The 24,934-nt window shown below is 36.4% G+C and overlaps 2 protein-coding genes across 3 annotated transcripts in view; one reads left to right on the forward strand and one right to left on the reverse strand.

Annotated features, from left to right (window-relative positions):
• The window catches only part of LOC111518030 (insulin-like receptor), a 111,192-nt gene extending 95,339 nt beyond the window's left edge, over positions 1 to 15,853 (forward strand). Inside the window, exons 7-8 of one of the 2 annotated variants that reach the window (XM_023174351.2) lie at positions 4,764 to 5,195; positions 9,147 to 15,853. In XM_023174351.2, the coding sequence (XP_023030119.2) occupies positions 4,764 to 5,185 (422 nt within the window). In that variant the 3' untranslated portion in view covers positions 5,186 to 5,195; positions 9,147 to 15,853. Of the gene's footprint in view, positions 1 to 4,763; positions 5,196 to 7,159; positions 7,597 to 9,146 lie in introns of those variants that run through there. The other variant, XM_074183175.1, reaches the window with a different exon arrangement.
• The window catches only part of Rh50 (Rhesus blood group-associated glycoprotein Rh50), a 111,230-nt gene continuing 101,849 nt past the window's right edge, over positions 15,554 to 24,934 (reverse strand). Inside the window, exon 7 of the mRNA XM_023174353.2 lies at positions 15,554 to 19,425. Coding sequence (XP_023030121.2) covers positions 19,253 to 19,425 — 173 coding nt within the window. The 3' untranslated portion in view covers positions 15,554 to 19,252. The remainder of the gene's footprint in view (positions 19,426 to 24,934) is intronic.

Genomic DNA, 24,934 nt, shown 5'->3' on the forward strand with positions numbered 1-24,934 from the left:
TGACAGACGTTTTGTTGAAGTTTCCGTAAGTAGAAGTAGAAAACACTTATTTAAAAAAAATGGATTATTTAAACAATAATGCTCAATTAGCCGATATGCATTTCGTTTATGGCCTTGCGGATGGCAATGTGCGCGAAGCAAGACGTATTTATCAGGAGCGATTTCCTAATCGACTACTGCCTTCAGCTCCAACATTTGCTAGTCTCCACCGTCGTTTGGCAGAAACAGGGAGCTTTAAGAGGGCAGCTGATATTATTGGAAGACCACGAGCAGTCCGAACCCCAGAATTGAAAGAAGCTGTTTTCAACGCTCTCGAGGAGAATCCAGAAACAAGCACAAGAGTAATTGCTGAAGCTGTCAATTCTACTCAGTCCACAGTTTGGAGAACTATCCACGATCAACAGTTTTATCCATACCATATTCAAAGGGTACAAGCTCTTTTGCCACGAGACTTTCCCCAACGCATTACTATGTGTCAATGGTTTTTGAGAAAATTGGCTGGAAATCCTCAATATTTAAGATATGTACTCTTCACGGACGAGGCAAACTTTTCCCGAAATGCTATCACAAACTTTCATAACAACCATGTTTGGGCTCTCGAAATGGCGCAACTTACAGACACTTTTTAGAAAATGAATTGCCCTGACTACTTCAGAATGTACCTTTAGAAATTCGTATCCGCATGTGGTTTATGCATGATGGGGCTCCGGCCCATTTTAGCGTTGTAGCTAGGGAATTCCTTAACACAGTCTATCCAAATCGATGGATCGGTAGGGGTGTAGAAGAACCTAACCAGGCGTGGGCACCAAGATCCCCAGATCTAAACCCGATAGATTTTTATTTTTGGGGACATTTGAAGTCACTAGTTTATAAGACTCCAGTAGTGAACGAGGAAGATCTAAGAAACCGAATAGTAGACGCCTGTGAAACAATAAGAAAGACACCGATAATTTTTGAGCGGGTACGAGATTCAATGACAAGACGATAGACTGCCTGTATCTTCGCTGAAGGTGGATACTTCCAACAATTTATTTGAATACAATTTAGTTTCGTTTATTTTAGTTTATTCTACATATTCAAAATTTCCTGAAATAAAATGTTGACATTTCTTGCAAATTTTATTAAAACAAATACTGATTATGCACCCTTGATACAAAAATAACTATTTCGCTTAAGGATGTCATAAAGGAACGTACCCAACAGTAATGACCTCTTAAAACGAGTAAAACGTCAAATTCATTTCCAAATCATTCTTGTGAAAAAAGCAAAATATTCGTAATAACTTCAACATGCATCGATTATCAAATAATCGACTTGAAGTTTTCAAGTCAAGTATTTAAGTAGATATGATAGAGGAATCGATTTTTTTACTGAAAAATGTGCTAGAAGTATGCCCAAAAAAGTAATGAATCTTTAAAAAAGAAAAAGACGTGTAGGTGGCGCCCCCTACGAGTAAGAGCAATAAAAACATCAGGTTCGAATTCGACACCACAAAAACCTCCTATTACCAAGTTTCGTTCAATTAAGTTCAATATTTCAAAAGTTATTTGAAAAAAACGAAAATAAAAATAAAACTTCAACATCCTGTATCTTGGAAACGAAGCGTTATCGGACATTTCTTTATTTGGACAATTCATATTAAAATATTGTGAGGAATCACCTCCTGAAGTTTGTCAAAGTACGTTTGAATCACCTTGTATATCTGGAGAATGTTTCACGATTCAACATAGATGTTATTCGGTTTCTCATATCCTCTATGTCTTGCTCTGAAAAAATGAGAGTAAAGGAATATTTTAAAAAACAACCTTTAGCTTTTGTTGAAATGTTGTTGAAAGAAGAAAATTTCACTTCAAATCGAATAAAACATTACACAAGTTATATGATATTAAAGCTTGTCACGAGATTTGAAAGACCTACAATTTTTGTCTCGAACCCATTGTCAAGATCATGTTACGTATGTAGTGTATTGTTATCTATATGCACAGGTAAATCTTGCGACAAGATTTTATATAAGAAACATTGTATTATGGGACATGGTTCTTAGTCTATTTTTTCATTCAGTGCATCAATATTTGCAGTAGAATCTCAGCGCCTATGCGCTCCGTCGCCGCGTCGTCGTCCAACAGTCCAACCTCAAAACTAATCACGTGCACGTGCCTACTTATCTACCTGTTGTTTATGAGTGAGAATAGTATGTTGTTAACAATGTCAAGTGAACGGAAACACAAGACACTATTTAATTTATTATGATTTTTCCTCTATAATCCAGAAATCCGAACATTCCAATAATCCGGAACCCTCTTGTTTTTAATAGTGCCGGATTAATGAGATTCTATTGTATTCGAATTATAACGCTTTGAAATTGATATGGTAGTCACCAGTGACGGCTCGTGCATTGGAGAACTAAAGGCTAAAGTCATAAAGACTATATACACACATAGCCTGCCGGAGGCGCGAAAATTATTTGGGCTACCGCACCTATTTGAAGCAAAATACATAATATTTGCATAAATGCAAACAAAAATTGTGTATTTCCAAAAATTATACATATAAAACTGACCATTAAAAAAACAAAAACAAGGAAAAAGGGTTGTCTTTGAGTTTTTTAATATAAATGAACTCTTCTCAGTCAATAAATAATAAAACTTCTCTCTTCTAATATAACAGTTTTGTTAAAAAATGCTACAAATATTTTATAGGCACAAGTACTTAATTATGCTTATCTTTGAGATATCTAAAAACGATTGAAAGTTGTGATGTCATATCGGTAGTTTCATCAATTTTCCATGCAAAAAAGAAACACTTTCAATCTCGTTACTTGAATTTCCTTAATAATATATGCCACACTGTCTATAATAAGCTCATTTTGAATGGTTTTTGAGGTACCCAAAAAAACGCTACCGTTTAAAAAAGTGTCAAATTGTGAATCATATTTGCCCCATAACATTAAAAGTTCTTCGTAATTGCCGCGATTAATCAAATCTTCGGTTTCATCGTGTCCGCGAAAAGCTAATTCTTGGGAAACCAAATAAATCGTAATATCGATAAGTCTTTTTAAATTCGACCGATTTTTCCTAACCTGATTATCAAAAGAAATTATAGCCTCTTTTGGAGCTGTATCTAAAGCTTTTGTTATATTTTGTTTGCTAAACAATTTCAATTTACAAGACGAAAATATATGCTCCTTAGATTTAAAATGTCTTTCTGTAGAACGAGGTAAATTTTTTAAATCGGAGTATCCCATTTTAGACCACGTTTGGTATTCGGTTTGTATGGAAAATAAAACACAGGACCAACCAAAAAGTTTTTCTCGTTTAATGGAGCCGGTTAACCAATCGCATTTATCGTACCAACTAATATTAAATCCTCGATTTTGTCGATTATCTGACGCTTTAATTGAAATTAAATTTGGTTAAGGCCTTCCCAGGGTTTCAATAATGTAAAATTCATTATCATAAGATGAAGACTTTAAATTATTTGTCAGCAACCAATCGACTAATCATCAGATTCTTTAATTTCATCCAACTTATCCATAATGAATGAAAAAAAAACTTGCCGAAAAGTGAAAACCTGAAAACACCTTGAAATTGAAAGGAAACACCTTAAAATCACTTTAAAAATATCACCAAAAAGCATTTACCGAAATATTTTTCTGTCCCGGTCCGTCACGGCATCCCGTCCGAATAATTAAATAAAAAACAAACGTAGCCGTACACTAACGGAGACCAACTGGAGGCTAGCCTCCTCTAACGCTATAATTTCTGCAACTAAAAGTACAAATCGGGACGTATGTCGTTGGTTGGATCGGCCTCGCGAAGCTTGTGTTTTTCAAAGCGGTCGGAGGCTTGGCTCCCTTGCAACGTATGGCATTTATTATTTCGGATTGATGGTTTATTCGTTATTCGTTCATAGGCGGTGCGTTTGGGGTTTATTGATGCAGGACACAGTGTGATACGTACTACGTAGTGAGCGATAGTGTTTTCTCGTGCATATTATGTATTTATATTAAAAATTAATGGTAAAGTAATGATACCCAAGCATTTTCAGAAAATAATAATCAAAATTATTCGTCAATATCTTTCAATTTATTGCGATGAATAGCCTCAAATTTTATGGGGAGGCTAAGCCTCCCTTGCCTCCTCTGACGAGCCGCCGCTGGTAGTCACATTGTTGTCCGCTATTTTGAATATTTCGACCCGTTTGCGGTAAAAAATAATTTGGAATCATTGGAAATTCATAAGCATAAGCGTTGCGAATGTGATCTGTCAAATGATCAAATTGATCTAGCGTACTCACCGGTTTTCAAATAAGCATATCCACATTGTCTCAGGTAGGGGAGACCGGGTATGGTTGTCTCACGGGTTGGTTGTCACAGCGGCCATATTGAAAAATTGAAGGAACGAAAGAGTTTATCAAACAAAATCGGAGGGCACGAGAACAATGTCTCCATCTCAACGTCACTTGAGTTCACTCTGATACCGTGTGAGGGAGATACGTACACTTGGTTTTTTCGGACGGCAAAAGTAAATTTTTGTGCATTTGTGTCGAGTCTCATCAACAATATTGGTTCCTCGGTTTTGATTCATCTATCAGTTAACTAGATATTGTACCTGGTTCAACCATTTTGCTAGGCTTTTCATTTCATAAAATTCTCGGTATCTCAACGTATGTATCCAGTGACGCTACAGGACGGTGCCCAAACTTTTTGACATTCTCAACCCCTCCTATATACTAACTCTGACAAAAAATCTTTCTTTTTCAAGGTCTTTCCAACGAACAAGTTCTACAATTCACAACTTCGAGGGGACGCCTGGAACGTCCAGCAGAATGTTCCGACCTCCTCTACGAAATCATGCGCAGTTGTTGGATGTGGAGACCCAACGACAGGCCGACGTTCTGGGACATCGTGGAGAGGTTGGAGAACCACGTCGGTCAAGATTTCCAGCTGTTGTCGTTCATCCATAGCAGGGAGGGGCTGGAGCATAGAATTAAGAACGGTCGCCAGAGAGCTTTCAATCCTCCGGCTGTCGGAATTGAACCCCAAGAAGATCTGTTTAGCCATTATAATGTTTCTGACGACGAAGTTAGTCTGCATGTTGGAACTGTACCGAGCCGTCCGAGTTTTCTGGAAGCGACTTTGTATCCCAGTCGAGAAAGTCGATTTTCTCCCATCGACTTCGACTAAGTGAGTTGAGGTGAGTTTGTAATTGAAATATTTACATCGTCTCATTTATTCACAACATATACACTGTTACGGTTCCCAAAATGCAGTTCAGTTTTTTGTGTCTAAAGACAATCAGAATAATTCGACCTTGAATAACGTTGATAGGGAAAAAAGGAAAGGAAAATAATTCTCTGGGAATGTGAGTTGAGTTTGGTTATCTTCTCTGGAGCAAGAATTTTGAGCTCATCACTTTGTGGATTTGAAGAAACCAAAATATTCAATACGGGAATAACTATATTTGGGTTATCTAAAGGAATAACTTGCCCACAGTATTGGGGATTTTTATTAAGTAACCGTTCTCTTGTCCAATCTTGAGGCCACACAACAACTACGGTAAGAACCCACTTCCCGAAAATACCCTGAAGGGTATATCCTTCTAAACCTTAACCTTATTTTAGGCCTTCTTATTACCACCTCAAGTCGATATTGTGAACTATATCCTGGTGTATCTCTCGCAAGGCTAGACCACTACACCCCTTATATCTCTGATTACGGTCTTCCGAGGAGCAAGTTATTTGCATGGTAAAGATCATTGCCTGAGTGAACTGCGTACAGGGGTTGGATCGTGCTGCTGGAGACTATTCTCCCATATCCCATGCATGTAAGGTCTTTCCTGTTATGTATTACACCCTCCCGCACGACCTCGAATCAACATTGCGGCACAAATTGCGAATTCTAGAATAAACCAAGTATTTACGACACCTTAAGTTTGATCATAAGTTGCTTACATTTACCCAAAAGTATACTTCTGGGCCATAAGCCTGAAATCACCATAAGCTTGGCGTGTTTAAAGAAACAATACACTTATCCTCCAAGTGGACTTTTATTCACCCACCATCCCTCTCCGCTGAGTTCCGGCAGCCCATAATTTAGTTCCTAAGTAACAAAGTAACCCGTTTCGAAATACGACAACGGATGTTACAACACACACAAATCTGTATCTGGTATCTGTAGAGTAGGGAGGGTGAGTGTAGGCTCACAGCACTTAGGCCACATGTAACCCATTGTAACCCTCCCGAGGAGTCGCCTCCTAGGTCATCGTCCATCCTGTCCTTTCCAGGAAGGTGAATAGATTACTAGAAGACATCTCTTTTATATTGGCAGGTGTAGACCAAGACTCGCCGAACACACACTATCTTTGGTAACCTTGAGGTGTCTCACGGTGGCCTCCGTGAAGGTTTTGGAAGGTGCAGCGATATTACTGTCGTTGCGCGGCTTCTTCAACCTTCTTGGGGTTCCCTCCGTGGAGGTGCACAAGTGAGGGAGCTTTCCTGTAGGGACAGCCGGTTCCTTGCCTTTATTCAAGGCGGAGATCTTGACGCCCGCTGCAGGAACTGCCCTTGCTGTTGAAGGTGCTCTGCTATGTCCAGCCTAATTCCAAGCGGTAGATTGGGGTGGACATTTCTGTTGATCCCCAGCCACCGCCTTAGATTGAGGTGAGCACTTCTGTCCAGACTTGGGATTGGTTTTTGTTTTTGTTGTTTCTGTTTTTGTGTTGTTTCACTCATGTGTGTTCCCACGAGTAGTAAGGGAAGAGTTGGTCACCTCTGGCAGAGCTCCGCATTACCAGAGGTAGGCTGATTACAATGAGGTTTCCCCAGTTCCCCAAGGGGTCGTTCGTGACCGCATATCACCCTGCGGTCATTCAGCTGTCGGCACGATTCTTTACACCTTAGCTCGGGTAGGCTGGCGCAAGGCTTTTGGGGGGTTTTGGTTACCCTCACCTTACTTATTTATGCCACTGACCTGGAGTCCGGCGGCCCCGTCCGTAAGATCACATTGACTTCCCGATCACGATAGTGATAAGAATGATGATAAAACTTAAGGATACAACTGTGGCACCCACAGAAATCGAAACCATAAGGTCACCCATTCATTTGATATAGATAACCTTGAACTTTATATCTCTTTTTTGATGAAATAATTCTCGTGTAGGTATGGAATTAGGGATAGACAAATGGACAAATCTGCAAGATGACGGAGAGAATGCACCGCCCGTAGACGGAATAACTTTGGTGAGAAATTTTCTCCACGACAAGTATCAGCACAAACTGTCGGAAAAACAGAGTTGGTGCCACAAAGATGCTAAGAGTAGTGAAGTGAACTCAGGAGGAGTTGTGTCAACTCATCGAACCAGAGCACATGAATATGATAAGTAGGATCTTGCCGAAACGTCGTTATAAGGTCAAAGACGAACAGATGTATGGCATGGCACTTCAGCATGTGAAGGATGACACCAGAACATATATATCTATACCTTAACGCAAAGTCACATCACCACCCAAAACAAATTGACTCGGTGGAAAAAACACCAAGTACACGTTCGAAGAGGCCGGTAGACAACAAGAACTGAACACCATCAAGACAACTAACTATACGAATGAGTGGCTACTCAGAGAAAATTATAAAAGTGGCTCCCAAGATCACACACAGGCAGCAGTAAACCCTAGAAACACCGGCCATAACAACAATACTGCCATATATTAAAGGAACCACGAACAAACTCAGCAGAAATCTCCGCCAACACAAAATAGCAACATCATTCATACCAGAACGTATAATAAGGTCCATTCTCCGTGATGCAAAGGGTCAGATTCCACTGGAGTCCCAAGGAGTTTAAAAAGTAACATGTTAGTACTGTGACAAGACTTACATCGGCCAGACCAATAGGCGAATACACACACGCAAACATGATCATAAACTGGCAGTGAAGGGTGCTCTCCTCCAACACGTATTGGCATCAAATTCGAGAACAGAAAAATACTAGTAAGCAATGGAAATTTATACTCTCTAACAAACAGAGAGGCTAGTAGTATGAACAAAAGCGATGACACGCAAAAATTACCAGCAACGTGGAGATCCAACTGCGTTTGTTGTTTTCAGTTGTTCAACGTCCAGGCTTCTACTCTCAAGCCAATTTTACTATACTGACGTTTCAATCAGCCCACAACTCAGGTAGTGACACGCTCAAGAGTTTTGTGACGACGCCTGCGTCGACTATATTTATATGATGTTCAGAAATGTGCCGCAGTAATGTGTTTGATAAACGTAATATTTTAATATATTTTCTCTAAGATTATCCCAAAATTCTCAAATTCAAAAAACTTAAATTGTTTTCCTATTCATCAACTATATAGTTGTGTTCGTAATTCTTTTGCTGGAAAAATCTTCACTTGTTTACTTTGTAGTAAATGTTCAAGGGGTAGCAAATACGTATGTGAATTTCTGACACTTCAACTAGCATTTCCTAATATGACTGATAACTAGTCCGTGCAAAGCTTATCGTTGAAATCATCTGAAAGTGGAACTTTCAGATGATCAACTGTATTGCCAAACATGCACCAAACTAACTGACTGTTATAAGGAAACAAGTATAGCTGAGACACCAGTCAATCTAATAATAACACTGATGATTTTCAAGCAAGACTCAACCTCTTATGAAAGCACCAAACTCTTTCGAAGGTTCGAAATAGATGAACACTTCAATCCAGCAGACCACTATTATGTGTTTCTGGCGTTGAATTTGATCATTATTAAGTGTGACGATAGTCGTGCCACGAAATGTTCTGGCGATGTATTGAATTTATTGGAGCCTCTGTAGACATCCTACATTTTGTTTTATCAGAGAGAGGACATTGGCAGATTCAAGATCTTCAGATGATGGGGTGCTGCAGGTTTTTCCGGGTTTTCCTGCAGCTGAAAAAGCAAATGCGCCATTGGAATCAATGAAGTCGCCCCGGAGCGCCATTTAATTTTTATTGTTGTTTTATAATTTCACAAATAAAGTTTATCATTCCAATGAGTGGGTACACTTATATTGAAGACTGAATCAACGAAGGGTTCTTCTTTACTTCAGAACAATGAAAAAAATTTTTAAGATATCTCGAAGGTGAACATTTGTTTTCAATCAATTTTTTTGCAGATATCACTCATGAGATTTGTCGACTGCTTCCAGAGATATCCAGCATATCTATTCAATATCCTCAGTGGATCTACCATTGGTGTTCGATGTAACTTGTATTACCTGAATGTGATATGTGAATGTTAGTCACTAGACTTGTAATGAAAATTGTTTCTGTCAGTAATAGGATTATTTTTCGATTATAGATATACCAGGTTGCAAGCTAGGGGCATTTACCTAGAGGAAAACTGAAAAGTAAATTATCGGGATCAATTTGCAGAAAATAGAATGAAAATTGATATATCTCCATCTGCTAAATATGTGGTAGGTCAATGATATCATACAAATCCATTATCCTTTTCAAATTCAGTTGAGAAATCCTGATGTTTTCGTAACATTAGTACATGTTCGGATGAAATCTTTTTTCAGTTCTGAAATTCATCAGTTTAACTCCTTCAGTTATAAATACTCATCATAAATAGATGAAACGAAGAGATATTTCAGAACATTTCTATTTCCTCTAGTTTTTAAGTTAGTTCTCCTGCTTTCTGATAATTTATTGGTGTTGAAGAAACCATTTGTTGGTTCATCTCTATCACCAAGTTCGGGACCAAATTCCTTAAGGAAAAGTTATATATGAGTTCAAAATAATTCAATTGTAGCATACAGAAATGTGGCGTGAAATTTCTGGTGGGACATTTCTCCGAATTTTTCAGATGAAATATAACAAAGAGGTTTTGTTGTGATGAATGCAAGTTTGTTGCTGTACTATTCAAATATAAGTCATCTTTTCGATAATTTTTGATATTACTCCTGTCTTATTTTTATTTCGATTAGAAAAAAAAAGTAATAATCAATTTCAACACTAGATTTTCGATGAATGAATACACTTCAATTGAACTTTTATCTCTAGGGGAATTAATTCAGCTTGCAGTGATATGAACATGAAAGCTACTTATTTAAATTCCTGAGGATGATTTTATTTACTGTATATTGTGTTAAGACGCATTTCACTTTTTGAAAAGATACAACAGTCTAGTATTGTTTACTTTGATCTATTCCATTGTGAATGCAGTGTATATAAATGAAAAAAGGGGCTATGCACAATCAGATTTATGCAATAATTTTGGAATTAGGTACAGTTTGTTCTGTAGCCTGCTTCTAATATATCCTCACTTGATCCTTATTTTTTAAATATATACGCCATCGAAAATGTATTTAAAAAACACACATCAATGTGAGATTTCGACTTGCTATAAAACGTGTCTTTTGAATACGTTATAATGAATTTTCATCGAGTATCGGTCAGTTATACGTGGGTGGTCCTAGAAGTACCTAGCCCAACAAAGAAAACACAAAAATTTTGAAAAAAAAATGTATTTATTTTTCAACATAGTCTCTTTGCAGCTCTGTACTTTTTCCCCGGCAATGTTCTTTGAGTTCGAAACCGTTTTTATAATAATAACTGTCTTGATCCTCAAAATAGCCATTAACTGCCGATATAACTTCCTCATCGTTGGAAAATCTTTGACCACCGAGCTATTTTTTCAAGTTTGCAAACAGAAAATCAATGAAGGAGGCTTGATCTGGTGAATGGGGTGCAACTTCAACTCGTTGATTTTGGTTATTGCGATAATGGATTGATGAAACAACAAATGCGGCCGTTTTTGCTTGATTTCTTCACCCAAACGTCGCACTGAGTTCGCATAATATTCGCCGTTGATAGATTTACCTTTTTTAAGATAGTCGATGAAAATTATCCCACACGCATCCCAAAAAACCGATGCCTGTAGATGAAACGGTCTTTGCCTCCTTTGGAACCGATTCTCCCTTTAGATTGCACTGTTTTGATCGTTCTTTTGTCTCCTGTGTATAGTGATGGACCCATGTTTCATCCATGGTAATGAAAAGACCCAAGAATTCTACATCTTCGCGTTACTGTTTTTGTTCTAGTGTGAGCAAACGCGGCACCCATCTTGCACATAGCTTTCTCATGTGCAAATTTTCAGATAATATAAGTTACTGTTGGGTAATAAGGCCAGGTTAGTGAAAAACTTAATTTATTTCGTAAACTATAAGAATATCTAAGCTTTGGCTTATACATATATTTCATAATATTATAATAATATAGAACTTCAAAATAAACGTTCACACTCAACAGGAATAAAAAGGAAAAAAGTTTAAGTTATCAGCACAGGCAGGTTATAAGGACAGGAGTGAATAATCAAGGCAGGCAATAAGCCCAACAGACGAAAGAGTTCATGGCATGCATTCTGGGCAGGTGAAGTCTTCTGTGTCATCATTTGAGAGACCAACACGTTCCTCATGCACCCAGATACCCCATGATACACAGGATCTCATATCAGCCACATTATAATTGACGCCAACTGACCACATCCAGACTTCTGTAGCCGCAGCTTTGTTAGTGGTCGGCAAATCAGCTGACTTCTCAATCTTCTTTGATGAAGTAGGAATTTTCTTAGAGCTGTCATCCTTGAATACATCTCTTTTAGTAGGCTGCATGTCCGGGGTTGAGGGCTTCTTAATTAATTAACCGTGCTAGTGGGATTTCATCCTCTGAATTCCACTGGTATTCCATATTCAAATCTTTCCTGACATCATCATGGATATTGGGATCATGGTTCTCAATATGTTCATGCTGGTAACGTTGTTTGTTGCTGATAGTCATACCCTTTCCCCAAACAGGAGTGAAGACATCAGAAAACCTCTACTTGTTTACTTTTCCATCAGAATATTGATTCCAGGAGTTCTTGATCCCAGTGAGATTAAAAATAACGAAATATGGACTTATCCATTGGCTGAAGTTCATGGGTAGTGTTGCTAGTTAAACACAAAAGTTCAATTTGTAGAGATCCTGCTTTATCAGCGATAGTTATATCTAAATGGCTAGCTGCGCCATCAAAAATAAGGATCGTTGGAGGGGAGACATAAAGTTTGGAAAATGGTCCAACCATTTAATAAAAATCTCCGTTGTCATGCTCCCTTTTGGTGTTATATGCACAATAGAACCTGCTGGAAGCCCATCCGCAAAAGTGGGTTTCAACTTCTGTTCTCAAATAGAATCATAGGTGGTATTACGTGACCGTACATTTTCCTAGTGTTCTGATCCCACCAAATGCACCCCTTTGGATACTTTCTCAGCCAACACTCGCTGCTGATGGTGTAGCATAAACCTGCAACCCTTTTCATCCATGTTATAAATGTTCCCAGGTTTGTATTTTAGGCCAGTTCGCTCAAAAAGATTATTCAATGTTTTAAAATGATCATCAACAATAAAATTATTCAATTCCTGGGCACGCGCTGGGTTGAGCTGCTGTGCTTTCCGCTGAGAAATATTTGGTGACGTTTCATAAATGATCGGTACCACGAAGTATCCTAGGAGTAAGCGGAAATCCTTTTTGTGCGAATTCAATTATTTTTTCCGCTAAGTCATTTTCTTGTTGTTTTGTTAGGATGGATTTTGCTCCTACTCGTTTTTTCGAGCCAGTTTTTAGGTGGTTTCTCAATGTCTGGATTTGATAATATTACAACCAAAATTATAGATTTGAAACAGAATTGCCACCTTGGCTTCAAAAACCCTTCAATTTTTTGTTTGATTCTTCAAAAATCAAAAATTGTCAAGGTTTTGCCGATTTTCAAAAATGTAAAAAAGATAATGTTAACAATTATTAACCGATTTCTGTTTTACCAATTATATCTTAAATTCTTGAGAGTGCAATGTATAACAGCTCATTGAGATATTTGCAGTCCATTTATTCCTTGTATCTAAATCAACAAGTACAAACCATATCCATGTCATGTCCATTTCCTGTCTATGTTATGTTCATGTCCTATCCATGTCCTGTCAATTATGTGTCAATGTCCTGTCGAAGTACTGTCATGCCCTGTCGAAGTACTGTCATGTCCTATAGAAGTACTGTCATGTCCTGTCAATGTCCTGTACTTGTTCTGTCTACGTTTCGACCATGTCCTGTCCCATGTTCTGTCCTGTCCGTATCCTATCCATGGCCTAGGCCCATGTCATGTCCATGGCCTAGCTCCATTGATGGCCTAGGCCCATGTCATGTCCATGGCCTAGCTCCATGTCATATCCATGGCCTAGCCCCATGTTATATCCTGTCATATTTTCTTATGTCCTGTTTTTAGGTGGTTTCTCAATGTCCGACGAGAGATACCACTTCGCTGTGACACAGAGTCTTGGGAATGGCCTAGCCTTAACAGTTGTAAGGCTTCTTCCATCATGTTTTCTGACCACTTAGCCCTAATTCCTTGATTTTTCTTACCCATATCTGAAAATAAAAAAAATATAAAAATTTTTAGGATAGGTCTTAGTACCAGATACAAGTAAATACTCATGCCGGATAATCAGGCCAGGCCTTAATACTTGTATAGGCAGGTAATAAGGTCCAAGCCTTATTACACGTCCAACACGTTTACACTTTTTAAGGTTATCAGAAAGTATCAATCAATAAATATCTCAAAATAATAGTATACAACAATTGTTAATATCAATATGAACATACGTACCCAAATATAGACAACAATTTTGTGTAAAAATCAAAATATCACCCACATCTTTGTAGCTAATTTTATAAATCGATAAATAAAAATCCAAGAAATCGGTTGCAGCCAGCTAACGGAAACTCTTCTGCGTCTAATCCATGTTTCATTCAGGTCATTTGGAAGCTTCCTTCATGCAGATGGTGCTGGGAGCATAGAATAATGATTCTGGTGTGACTTTTGAACCATATGGCCTGGCCTGTGTGGCCTTATTACCCAACGGTAGCTTACAGCTTTCATGCCTATAAATAATAATAATAATCGTCAGTCAACGATTATTCAGGACCGCTTGGTGGATTTTTTTCACCGTTTCTAGAGTCGTGGCAACTCGTACGGCCTCGTTCAAACTCTGCTTCCCAATATTTCACTCTTTTAAAGGAAGGAGCAGACTAACCCAGTGTAGAATCCAGTTCAGCTTTCATATTGGTTGGGCTGAGGTCTTTCAAATAAAAAAAGTATAGTACCACATAATGATGACCAATTTTTTTCATTTTTATAAATTGGCCGAATCGTTCCCTAACAAATACTAAACAACGCAGCGTCTTCAAACTTGAAACTTATGCTTCAAGGATTGTTTACTTTCTAATACAGTGATATTCTTCAAGCAACTACCGCCATCTCTAGGTTAGGCCCGGTACTTCTGGGTGTCATACTACCGAAAATGTAAAGAGTTATAAAGAGTCATCATGTGGTTCATATATCGAATTAGTTTGATCAAATTCATCAATTCAAGAATGTAATTGCGGTGTCTAAAATTTCACATGAATTTATAAAAATTTGATGTGATTTTTTTATACATAAGGCTGTGAAAGTATGATAAATATGAGTAGGTACAAACTGAAATCATTAAATTTGTAATTCGTCTGGTAAAATCAATAGGGTTTTAGTACATAACGAAACTCTCTTATGAAATTCATCAAGCCGAAAAATCCCATCTGAAAATTCGGAAAAATATCTAATATGCACCTCATGTGATAATCTCTGTACTCGCAAAGGGGATGTTGTGGAAAACTTGTTGATTAATCGATAGAAGATCTGACAAAATCTTGCGAAACTTTTAATCCACGTAGCAAGATGGTGTCATCATTTCTTTATACTTTTCGAATCGTTTATAAATATTTTTTTATTTGAGAATTTTGTGTCAGGTACTCTAGGTATAATGCAAAGTATGTGCAAAACATGCCAAAAATTAGTTTGTATAATTCGTTCTTGAATCCTTCGTAGCTCTGTCAGGCTAGCATCTGTGCTGTTTTACATATTACAGAAATCTTTTCATTTTTCAAATATTTTTTACGGGTAAATATTATAGTTTTGTATTAACTCTATCGGTTTTATTTTAGTGAGAGTGACATGATTTTTTTACCATAATTATCTCTTATTCTTTTTGATAGAATGTTACTAGTTATAAACAGTTGGTGTTTTTTCGTCGCCAAAATGAAACAAAAAATACAAACAAGAGAGTGTATTTTTTTGTTTTATTTTATATATGAAGTCTTCAGCGACTGAGAAATATATATTCTTCGATTCGGAGTGATTCATCTACTCATTTTACTGAAAAATAATTTTTTGATGACTGAGAAATTATTTCAAGAGAAGTTTACTTTACGTTAATTTATTAGGTACTCCATGTTTATATTTTCTTGTAATTGTTATCTTGTTGTTTACTGGAATATTTCACAGGTATTCAGGAACATTTCACAATTTCTGTAAATTATTTTCAAAATACTGATTTGAAAATTAATAATACAAAAAATGAATTTGGAATGCCTGTACGAGGTTGGTCGAGAAATTTGTAAACATATATATTATATTGAATGACCAAACCGTGAAATGCAAATAGTTTATTGTTCAGAACTCAAGATAGCGACCCATAGGTATAGGTATTTGTGTTTCGGGCTTATTGGCTTTCTTCAGTTTGATGTACCGCGATTGGCAACACATTTAGTTCCAGAAACATTCCTCTGTATGATTCACTTTTTCGAGTGCCATATTGTTGAAAGTCATTCGTCGCTCATCTCAGAAAGTGATGGGAAACCTGAGAACTTTAATATGTACCTCATGTCTGAAAATCAATTCCTATTTAGAGATATAACAATTATTTTTTTGTGAATGTTTGTACAGTAAATGAAATAAATTGATTTTTTGTACGTCTGTTTGTTTTTCACCTAATTTTGATAGAAAACAAATGAAACAATACTGAAATTTGTGAGAGTTTCAATGGTCACTTCGTTAATTATGGTTAAAAACTATCAATCACTATTGCGACTACTGAACTGAATCAGAATTGCCACCTCTGCTTCAAAAACCCTTCAATATTTCGTTTGATTCTCCAAAAATCGACACTTGTCAAGGTTTTGCCGATTTTCAAATAACATAATATTAACAACTATAGACCGATTTCTGTTTTACCAATTAAATCTTGAATTCTTGAGAGCGCATTGTATAACAGCTCATTGAGATATTTGCAGTCCATTTATTCCTTGTATCCAAATCAACGAGTCCAAACCATGTTCTGTTCATGTCCTATCCATGTCCTGTCAATTATGTGGCAATGTACTGTCGAAGTACTTTCATGTCCTGAAAATGTCCTGCTCATGTTCTGTCTACGTTTCGACCATGTCCTGTCCTGTTCCATGTTCTGTCCTGTCCCATGTTCTGTCCTGTCCCATATTCTGTCCTGTCCCATGTTCTGTCCTGTCCCATGTTCTGTCCTGTCCTATGTTCTGTCCTGTCCCATGTTCTGTCCTGTCCCATGTCATGTCCATGGCCTAGCCTCATGTCATATCCATGGCCTAGCCTCATGTCATATTCTGTCATATTCTTCTTATGTCCTGTCATGTCGACTATCAACCACCATTGTGACCACTCAGAGAAAGATGAGAATGATTCATCCAAAATCAATTTTGAAGCCAGTAACTTATTACAAGATAGAAGATATAAATGATGATTTGATTACAAAAAAAAGTCTCTGGTTTTGATAATATTACAACCAAAATTATAGAGTTGAATCAGAATTGCCACCTCTGCTTCAAAAACCCTTCAATTTCCTTTTTGATTCTTCAAAATTCGGAAATTGTCAAGGTTTTGCCGATATTCAAAGAAGTAAAGAAGATAATGTTAACAATTATAGACCGATTTCTGTTTTACCAATTATATCTTAAATTTTTCAGAGCGCAATGTATAACAGCTTATTGAGATATTTGCAGTCCATTTATTCCTTGTATCTAAATCAACAAGTCCAAACCATACCCATGTCATGTCCATTTCCTATCTACTTTCTGTTCATGTCCTATCCATGTCCTGCCAATTATTTGTCAATGTCCTGTCGAAGTACTGTCATGTCCTGTCAATGTCCTGTTCATGTTCTGTCTACGTTTCAACCATGTCCTGTCATGTCCCGTGTTCCGTCCCATGTTCTGTCCTGTCCTATCCATGGCCTAGGCCCATGCCATGTTCATGACATGTCATATCCATGGCCTAGCCCCCTGTCATATTCTGTCATATTTTCTTATGTCCTCTCAAGTCCACTATCAACCACCATTGTGACCACCGAGAGAAAAATGAGAATGATTTATCCATAATCAATTTTGAAACCAGTAACTTATGATAAGATAGAAGATATAATTGATGATTTGATTACAAGAAAAGCCTCTGGATTTGATATTACAACCAAAATTACACAGTTAAATCAGAATTGCCACCTCTGCTTCAAAAACCTTTCAATATTTCATTTGATTCTTAAAAAATCGAAAATTGTCAAGGTTTTGCCGATTTTCAAAAAAGATAAAAAATATGTTAACAATTATAGACCGATTTCTGTTCTACCAATTATATCTTAAATTCTTGAGATCGCAATGTATAACAGATTATTGAGATATTTGCAATTCATTTATTCCTTGTATCTTAATCAACAAATTCAAACCATATCCATGTCATATCCATTTCCTGTCTATGTTCTGTTCATGTTCGCACCTTGTCCTATTTAGGTCCTGTCGATGCCCTGTCAATTATTTGTCAAAGTACTGTCATGTCCTGTTCATGTTCTGTCTACGTTCCGACCATGTCCTATCCATGGCCTAGCCCCATGTAATATCCTGTCATATTCTCTTATGTCCTGTCATGTCCACTATCCATAACCATTGTGGCCACATTGTGATAAGAATGAGTTATCCAAAATCAATTTATTTGAAGCCAGTCATCTATGATAAGATAAAAGATATAACTGATGATTTCGGTACAAAAAAACTTTGGATTTGATGAAATTATAACCAAAATTATAAAGAGAGTTAAATCAGAATTGCTACGACTTATTTGGAATCAATATGACTAGTGATACAGGACGAACGTTTAGTGATACAGGATAGTGGATAGTGATAAAGGATATCATCTCTATCATTCAGTTAGAATGATGCGTAAACAATGTGGACTCCGTCATTAGACCTCTGTAAAGCTTTTGATACAGTTAATCATGAAATTTTGTTGAACAAATTATTTGATTAGAGGTATGACATTTTTATGATTGCAAAATTATTCAAATGATGAGAAACAATATGTCTGTTATTTAAAAGAATTGTTTCCGGAGTACCGCAGGGATCTACATTAGGACCTTTACTCCTTCTCATTTATATGAATTTCATTTCGGAGTTACAACTTTTTGGAAAATCAGTATTATTTTCTGATTATTAAAATTTGATATATTGCAGTAAAGATTCACAATTAATAGACACACACATAGAAGCCGATTCAAAACTAATAGATATTTGGCTCAACATATACAAATAAACTTTGAATTTTGAAAAAGCCCTGAAAGACAAAACCTTCCAAATTATTGTTAGGACACAACAAAATTGAAATGTCCACTAGTGCTCAGTCTTCAGATTTACATTTATGAAACTCTTTTGTGGAATATCCAGATCGATGTCATTCGAAAAAAGTAGCTACACTCATTGAGATTCTATATGAAACAAAAAACTATATTTCTTTAAAGCATCTGTAGCTAATTTACTTCTCACTCATTCATTCAAAATTACAATATTTAATTAATAAATTGATGGATGTAGAGCTAACAATGTGGTAGGAGATCACCATGAAAAATGAGAAATGAAACTTCCTTACCTCAGTTACAAATACAAGTGGTGAAAAAACATGGAAATTTACATTTCTCATTTTTCACAATATTTAATTAGTATATGGGGAACTGCTTTAATACAACTTTGAAACCATTGAGGAGAACTGAATAAACCTATTAAATACATTTTTCATCTACTTTTCTTAGAACCAATTAAAAATCGATATAAACCAAAGCGCTTCCTTAATTGATATTGATTCTATTTATACATTAAAAGTAGGTATGCATCTTTCTACAGTCCGTTATGAAAAATAAAAAACATTCCACAATGAAATTCATAGATCATAAAAGTTTACAAGATCATCAAACAAGACACCTCAAAAATCTATTAACAAAAAAATCCAAATCTGTATTTTCCAGAAAATACGTGTGTATCACTTTTTGTTGCGACATCTGTTATCGTGGATCCTAAACTCCATTATTCCTCTATTACTCCTTCATTTTTAGGAATCTCAAAACTGGGGTTGTCATATGGATTGTGCAAGCTTTCTATATTTTGGGTTAGTTCGTCTGGTAAATTCCAGTATGCAGCATCATTGTAATGTGATTTCGAAGGAACATCTCCAATTTTCATTCCGATCAATACAAACCCTGTAACACAATATTAAGAATAACAGATTTTAATAACATACACTTCTGTGTAGGTGCTGACATCTACTAGCTGATAGCTATAACTCAAACTGATGTGCGGAAATTGCTTCGTCCATTGACTGGAAGATGACAGAATTAGGCAAATCTATTTAAAACAAAACATTTTTTACTATTTGTTGTCATTCACATAGTAACATGATAATTGTAATGCAGAAAATTAGGAAAAAATGGAGAAAGACTTCAGCAAACGTTTAATATATTTTGGTCAATCGAGTCGGACGTTGTGTGATTCGACTGATGGTTTGATTGATTCATTCTATTATTCTAAAGAGCAAACAGAGATTTGATGTTCCTATATTTTACATTCCACAAGTATAAAACAAACTATTTTAGTCCCTCTAAGTTTGTTTTTGGTCGATTTCGTAGCATATCTTGCATTTGATTATTTATTTTATTCACATAGGCAGGGTAACATGAAATAACATTTTGAGAGATAAATTATTTAGGTTCACTCATTTCTGAATCATGTGTTTGTATTATTTTCATTTATTCATTCAACGTGAAAACCCTATTCACAACATTATGAGGAAAATAGCAAAATAAATAAAAATTATGAATAAATAATTCATAATTCGACTTAGAAACACATTTGTGATTTGACAGAGAAATACAAAATTAGCAAATGAATTACATAAGTTCTAAGTAAATTTTCAAAAACTAACATCATCTATAAGCCTCCTGTTGAACATATCAAGAACAGAATGATTTGTTACCTGTTACTTCCATTATACTGAATGCAGAAAATACCTCGGCATTGCGAATATTCCAAGCAGGAGTTTTCTGAGCTATACTTTCAATATGTTGATCTCTGTTACAAAAAAGTTACATGAGATGCGTCCTGCCCATGTCCACTCTGTCATATCAATGTCCTGTCTATGTCCTGCCCATGTCCTGTCCATGTCATGTCCATGTTCTGTCTATGCCCTGTCCATATCCTGCCAATATCCTGCCAAGTCCTGTCAATATCCTATCCATGTCCTGTTTACGTCCTGCCCAGTCTTGTCTATGTTCTATCGAATCAGATACTGCTGAAGTTCTGTGTATGTCCTGTCCATATCCTATTTATGTCCTGTCAATGTCTTGCACATATCCTGCCAATGTCGTGTCTGAGTCCTGTCAATATCCTATCCATGTCCTGTTTATGTCCTGCCCATGTCCTGTCTATGTTCTATCGAAGTCTTGTCTACGTCCTGTCAAAGCCCTTGACATGTCTTGTTTACGTCTTGTTCACTATTCCTGTTTATGTCTGTTTATGTCTATCTACGCTTAAATGTACCTCATGCCCATAAGTTTTATTGAAAGCACTTTTAGAAATTTCAAAATCAGAATCTCCGAACACAAAAGAAGTTTATAATTGAATAAAACTAATTTAACTAATGCCATCTGTTGGAAAATAACTATGACCTTTATGTTAATCACGACGTGCTACCTACAGAATCTTCGAAAATTAATAAACGTTGATAAGTAAGTTTCCTCTTGAACGACCAATAAGAAGATGGTCTCTCATCTCTGTTAAATTTATTCTCATGGAATAATTTCCTAGAATTAGTCGAATAATTAGTAGCAATAATTTTATCTGCTTCATACCGCCTGGATACCTATTCTTACTACTACCTGTTCACCAATTAGTAATCTTTATTAATTAAAGTTTCTAATTTGTACAAATTTCATTATACATTAGTTTAGAGTTTCAGTTCACCTGAAGAAACTACTGTGAAGTGAAACGCGTATTGAAAATAAAAAGTCTATATTGTGAAAATTTCTAATTATTGTCATGTTTTTTATGCTCAGTGATTTTCTGTTTATAACGAGCGTAAGGCGTTTCACATTTCCAAATTGTCATTTTGTCCCTGTTGGACGACTCTACAGGGCTTTTCATGATGAGCGTTAATTAGCCGTTTCTGACAAACTATTCAACGGATCAACCTGAAAATTTCACAGTATGCATAAATCAATATGACCTACACGCCTAAAATATTTCAGACGAAGCGGCGTTTTCGCTTCTACTATAAAGTAGCGATCAGTCAATTCGAATTTGGTATGTACGTACCTTAGAAAAAGTTACAATTTGTATACCTACATTGAGGTATTGGTCTCTAACGTACAACAGTACACATTAATGATTTATGGTGAGTGCAATAGAATTGCAAGTGAAACATGCCGAGTATTTCATGAAAGATATCCACAACTTCCGAAGCCGAATAATAATGTGATAAATCGACTACTAAAAAACTGTAGGTTGAATGGAACCTTCCGTCCAAAAATCATTCGTAAGAAGACTAAAGTGGATGATGATGACAATGGTATAATAGTTTTGGGATACTTTCATGCATTTCCAAATGCTTCTCTGCACGAGGCTGAAAAGGAGATGGGTATATCCCACGTGACAATTTGTCGAATTCTTAATAAGCATAAATGGCATCCCTATAAGTTCTACTGGGTCCAACATTTGAAAGAGACTGATTTACCTCGTAGAGTGGAATTCTTTGAATGGTTACTTGTCAAGACTCAAGAGGATGAACATTTCCTTGACAATATTATATGGACAGATGAGGCCAAGTTCACAAAAATGGAGTTTTCAATAGACACAACAGTCATTATTGGGCGCCAGAAAATCCCCATGTTGTCCGCCAAAGGGGTTTTCAAGAAAGATGACAATTCAATGTATTCTGTGCCATGAAGAATGAGTCAATTTTTTATATCGAGTTTTATGATGATAGTTTGATTGCATCAAAATATGAACATTCACTGAGGAATGGAATTCAAATGATTTTAAATAATAGACCAGGAAGAGAACGTGTATGGTACCAAATGGATGGTGCTCCACCCCATAATTCTCATTCAGTCAGCGAAGCTTTAACCGAAATCTTCGAAGACAGATGGATTGGTAATAATGGACCTTTTCGTTGGCCTCCTAGAACACCAGATGGCAATCCATTAGATTATTTCGTGTGGGGTTTCATTGAAAAATGGTTTATTCTACTCCAATCACACCAATGGAAGATATGAAATCGAGAGTTACAACTGCTTTCAATAGTTTGACTCCAGACTTGATCAGAAGCGCTACACATGACAATCTTTTGAAGAGATTACATGTTTGTTCAAGTATAGGTGGAGATGTGTTTGAACATATTCTGAAATACACTGACGATTAAATTAACTCAATAATTTATGGGTTAATTATTTTCAGTTCATATTTCAGCGTTAATAAAACTATTGTTTGAAGAGGAGTTTCATTCGATGGTTGAGGAGTATTTTAATAACTATCTTTTCATTGTATTATCTGTGACTAATTGAGAAACATCAAACGAAATCTGTTTTACAAAAATGAGTGAATAAGGAAACCATGTCAATTTCCGTTTGAAACAGTTTATCTCGAAAACGGTTCAAAATAGAAATAGTATTATCTGAACAAATTTAATCTAAAATTGGATGTAGAGCTCAAAAATGTTGAAATATACAGGGTGTTCCATTTGAAAAAATTGAGTTCCACTCATTTTTTCATGAGATCAAAGTATCTGCATGAGGCAAATCAAAATATGACTCGGAGTGAAGATCCTCATAGTATCACTCAACTCCATTTCAAATTTGATCGTTTTAGTGCAAGAGAGTTCAAGATTATCAGCATTCATAAAAGTTCATGTTTGGTAAAAAAATATCGAAATTAATTCATATCTTCTAAACGGTAATAGATAGGTATAGAGAAATAGTATATGAATTTGTTGACAAAGTGATAATTAATCATAATATGATATTATATTCGAGGTGTTCCATTTGAAAAATCAAAGATGCCGCTACTTTATAGTAGAAGCGACAACGCCGCTCCGTCTGAAATATTTTAGGCGTGTAGGTCATATTGATTTATGCATACTGTGAAATTTTCAGGTTAATCCGTTGAAAAGTTTGCCAGAAACGGCTAATTAACGCTCATCATGAAAAGCCCTGTATACATTTGAATTATTGCAGAACTTCTTGAACACGTTTTTGTCAAGAATAGCATTTTATTTATGCCCTATGTTTATTGAACGTTATATCTTGTTCATAGATTGGTAACCTAATACGTCATTACGTAATGAAAAAGCCTTGAACCAGTCTAAACAACCCTCAAAAAGGACAGACACCTCCACGCGCGAAAGTCAATTCGACAAACTTTCCTACGGACCTATTAAAAACTTTTCTAATTCCCCTTTTTCGATAAAAACCTTCCGTTTCGTTCGATGGGTATTTCATTTCACTAATTACAGGATAAAGCCTCACGCGATAGGATGTGGCAAAAACGAGTTATAGACTCCGGAGAGACTACACCCGGACGAGTTGAATCCCATCAGGACTCACTCATGAATTGTCCTGGCATTGTTCTTCGCCTGATTCTACGTTTTGTTGTGCTGGTAATTAATTGTTTTATTCGCTTAGACGTCTGTTGCAGGATATACGGAGGCAGGTGGAGTTTTACATGGTTCTCCGCCACTAATCAATTAGAGAACAATTGAGATTTTCGATTACGCCGCTGTTTCCGATCTCTTTGGACTTGGTATTGTTGGTTATTTGGGACAGAATTCGATTCATTTTCCGAGTTGTAGGAATTTAATCTCAGTAATTGATGCCAAAGTGAGCGAATACAAGATTATTCAACATTCTGATGGTTCAGTTTGATCAGGTATATCCTATTTCACGGCCCTGATGTTTACTTTATATACAGTTGATTTTTGAAAACTTCTTTGGATATCTATTATAGTTTGAATGAATAGAGCACCAACTGTACAACCTAAAGAATTGTAGCCACTCTCGCGGTGTTTCTGTGAATAAACTTATTTATTTTGAATTTAAACGCGTATGAAGTACCTGGAAGAAATTGTCAGAACCCAATTGACATTTTCAATTGGGTTTTGACAATATGTCGATTATGTCGGCGACCTTTCCAGAAGAAGACATGTTTTTATATCAACCTTTTATACACCAATGTCGGAAAAAAATCAAAGTGTATTAGACGTCAAAATTGGAATAATAATATATTTAAACCACTAGGTTGCGAGTATTAGGAGGAGGGCATTGATAATAGTCTTAATTCAGCAAAAATCTAGTAATTCTGCACCTTCAAGTAACAGTAATGTCCTGTCTATGCCTTTTCATGTCCTGAATATGTCTTTTCATGTCCTGTCTATGCCTTTCCATGTGCTGTACATGACTTATCCATGTCCTGTTCATGTCCTGTGCATGTCATGTCCATGTCCTGTCCATGTATTGTCCTGTCTATATTCTGTCTATGTCCTGTCCATGCTTGTCTATGTTCTGTACACGCCCTCTCCATGTCCTGTTAATGTTTTTCCATGTCCATGTCCTGTTCACTCCCTGGCCATATCATGTCCATATTCTGTCCATGTTAACGACTTGTCTTTTTCACGCCTTCGTCCATGTCGTGCTCATGTATTTCCATGTCCATGTCCTGTTC

The sequence above is a fragment of the Leptinotarsa decemlineata genome, unplaced genomic scaffold (genome assembly GCF_025532065.1).
Source record: "Leptinotarsa decemlineata unplaced genomic scaffold, Ldec_3_MD MMD2_tig00026336_RagTag_RagTag, whole genome shotgun sequence".
Lineage (NCBI taxonomy): Eukaryota > Metazoa > Arthropoda > Insecta > Coleoptera > Chrysomelidae > Leptinotarsa > Leptinotarsa decemlineata.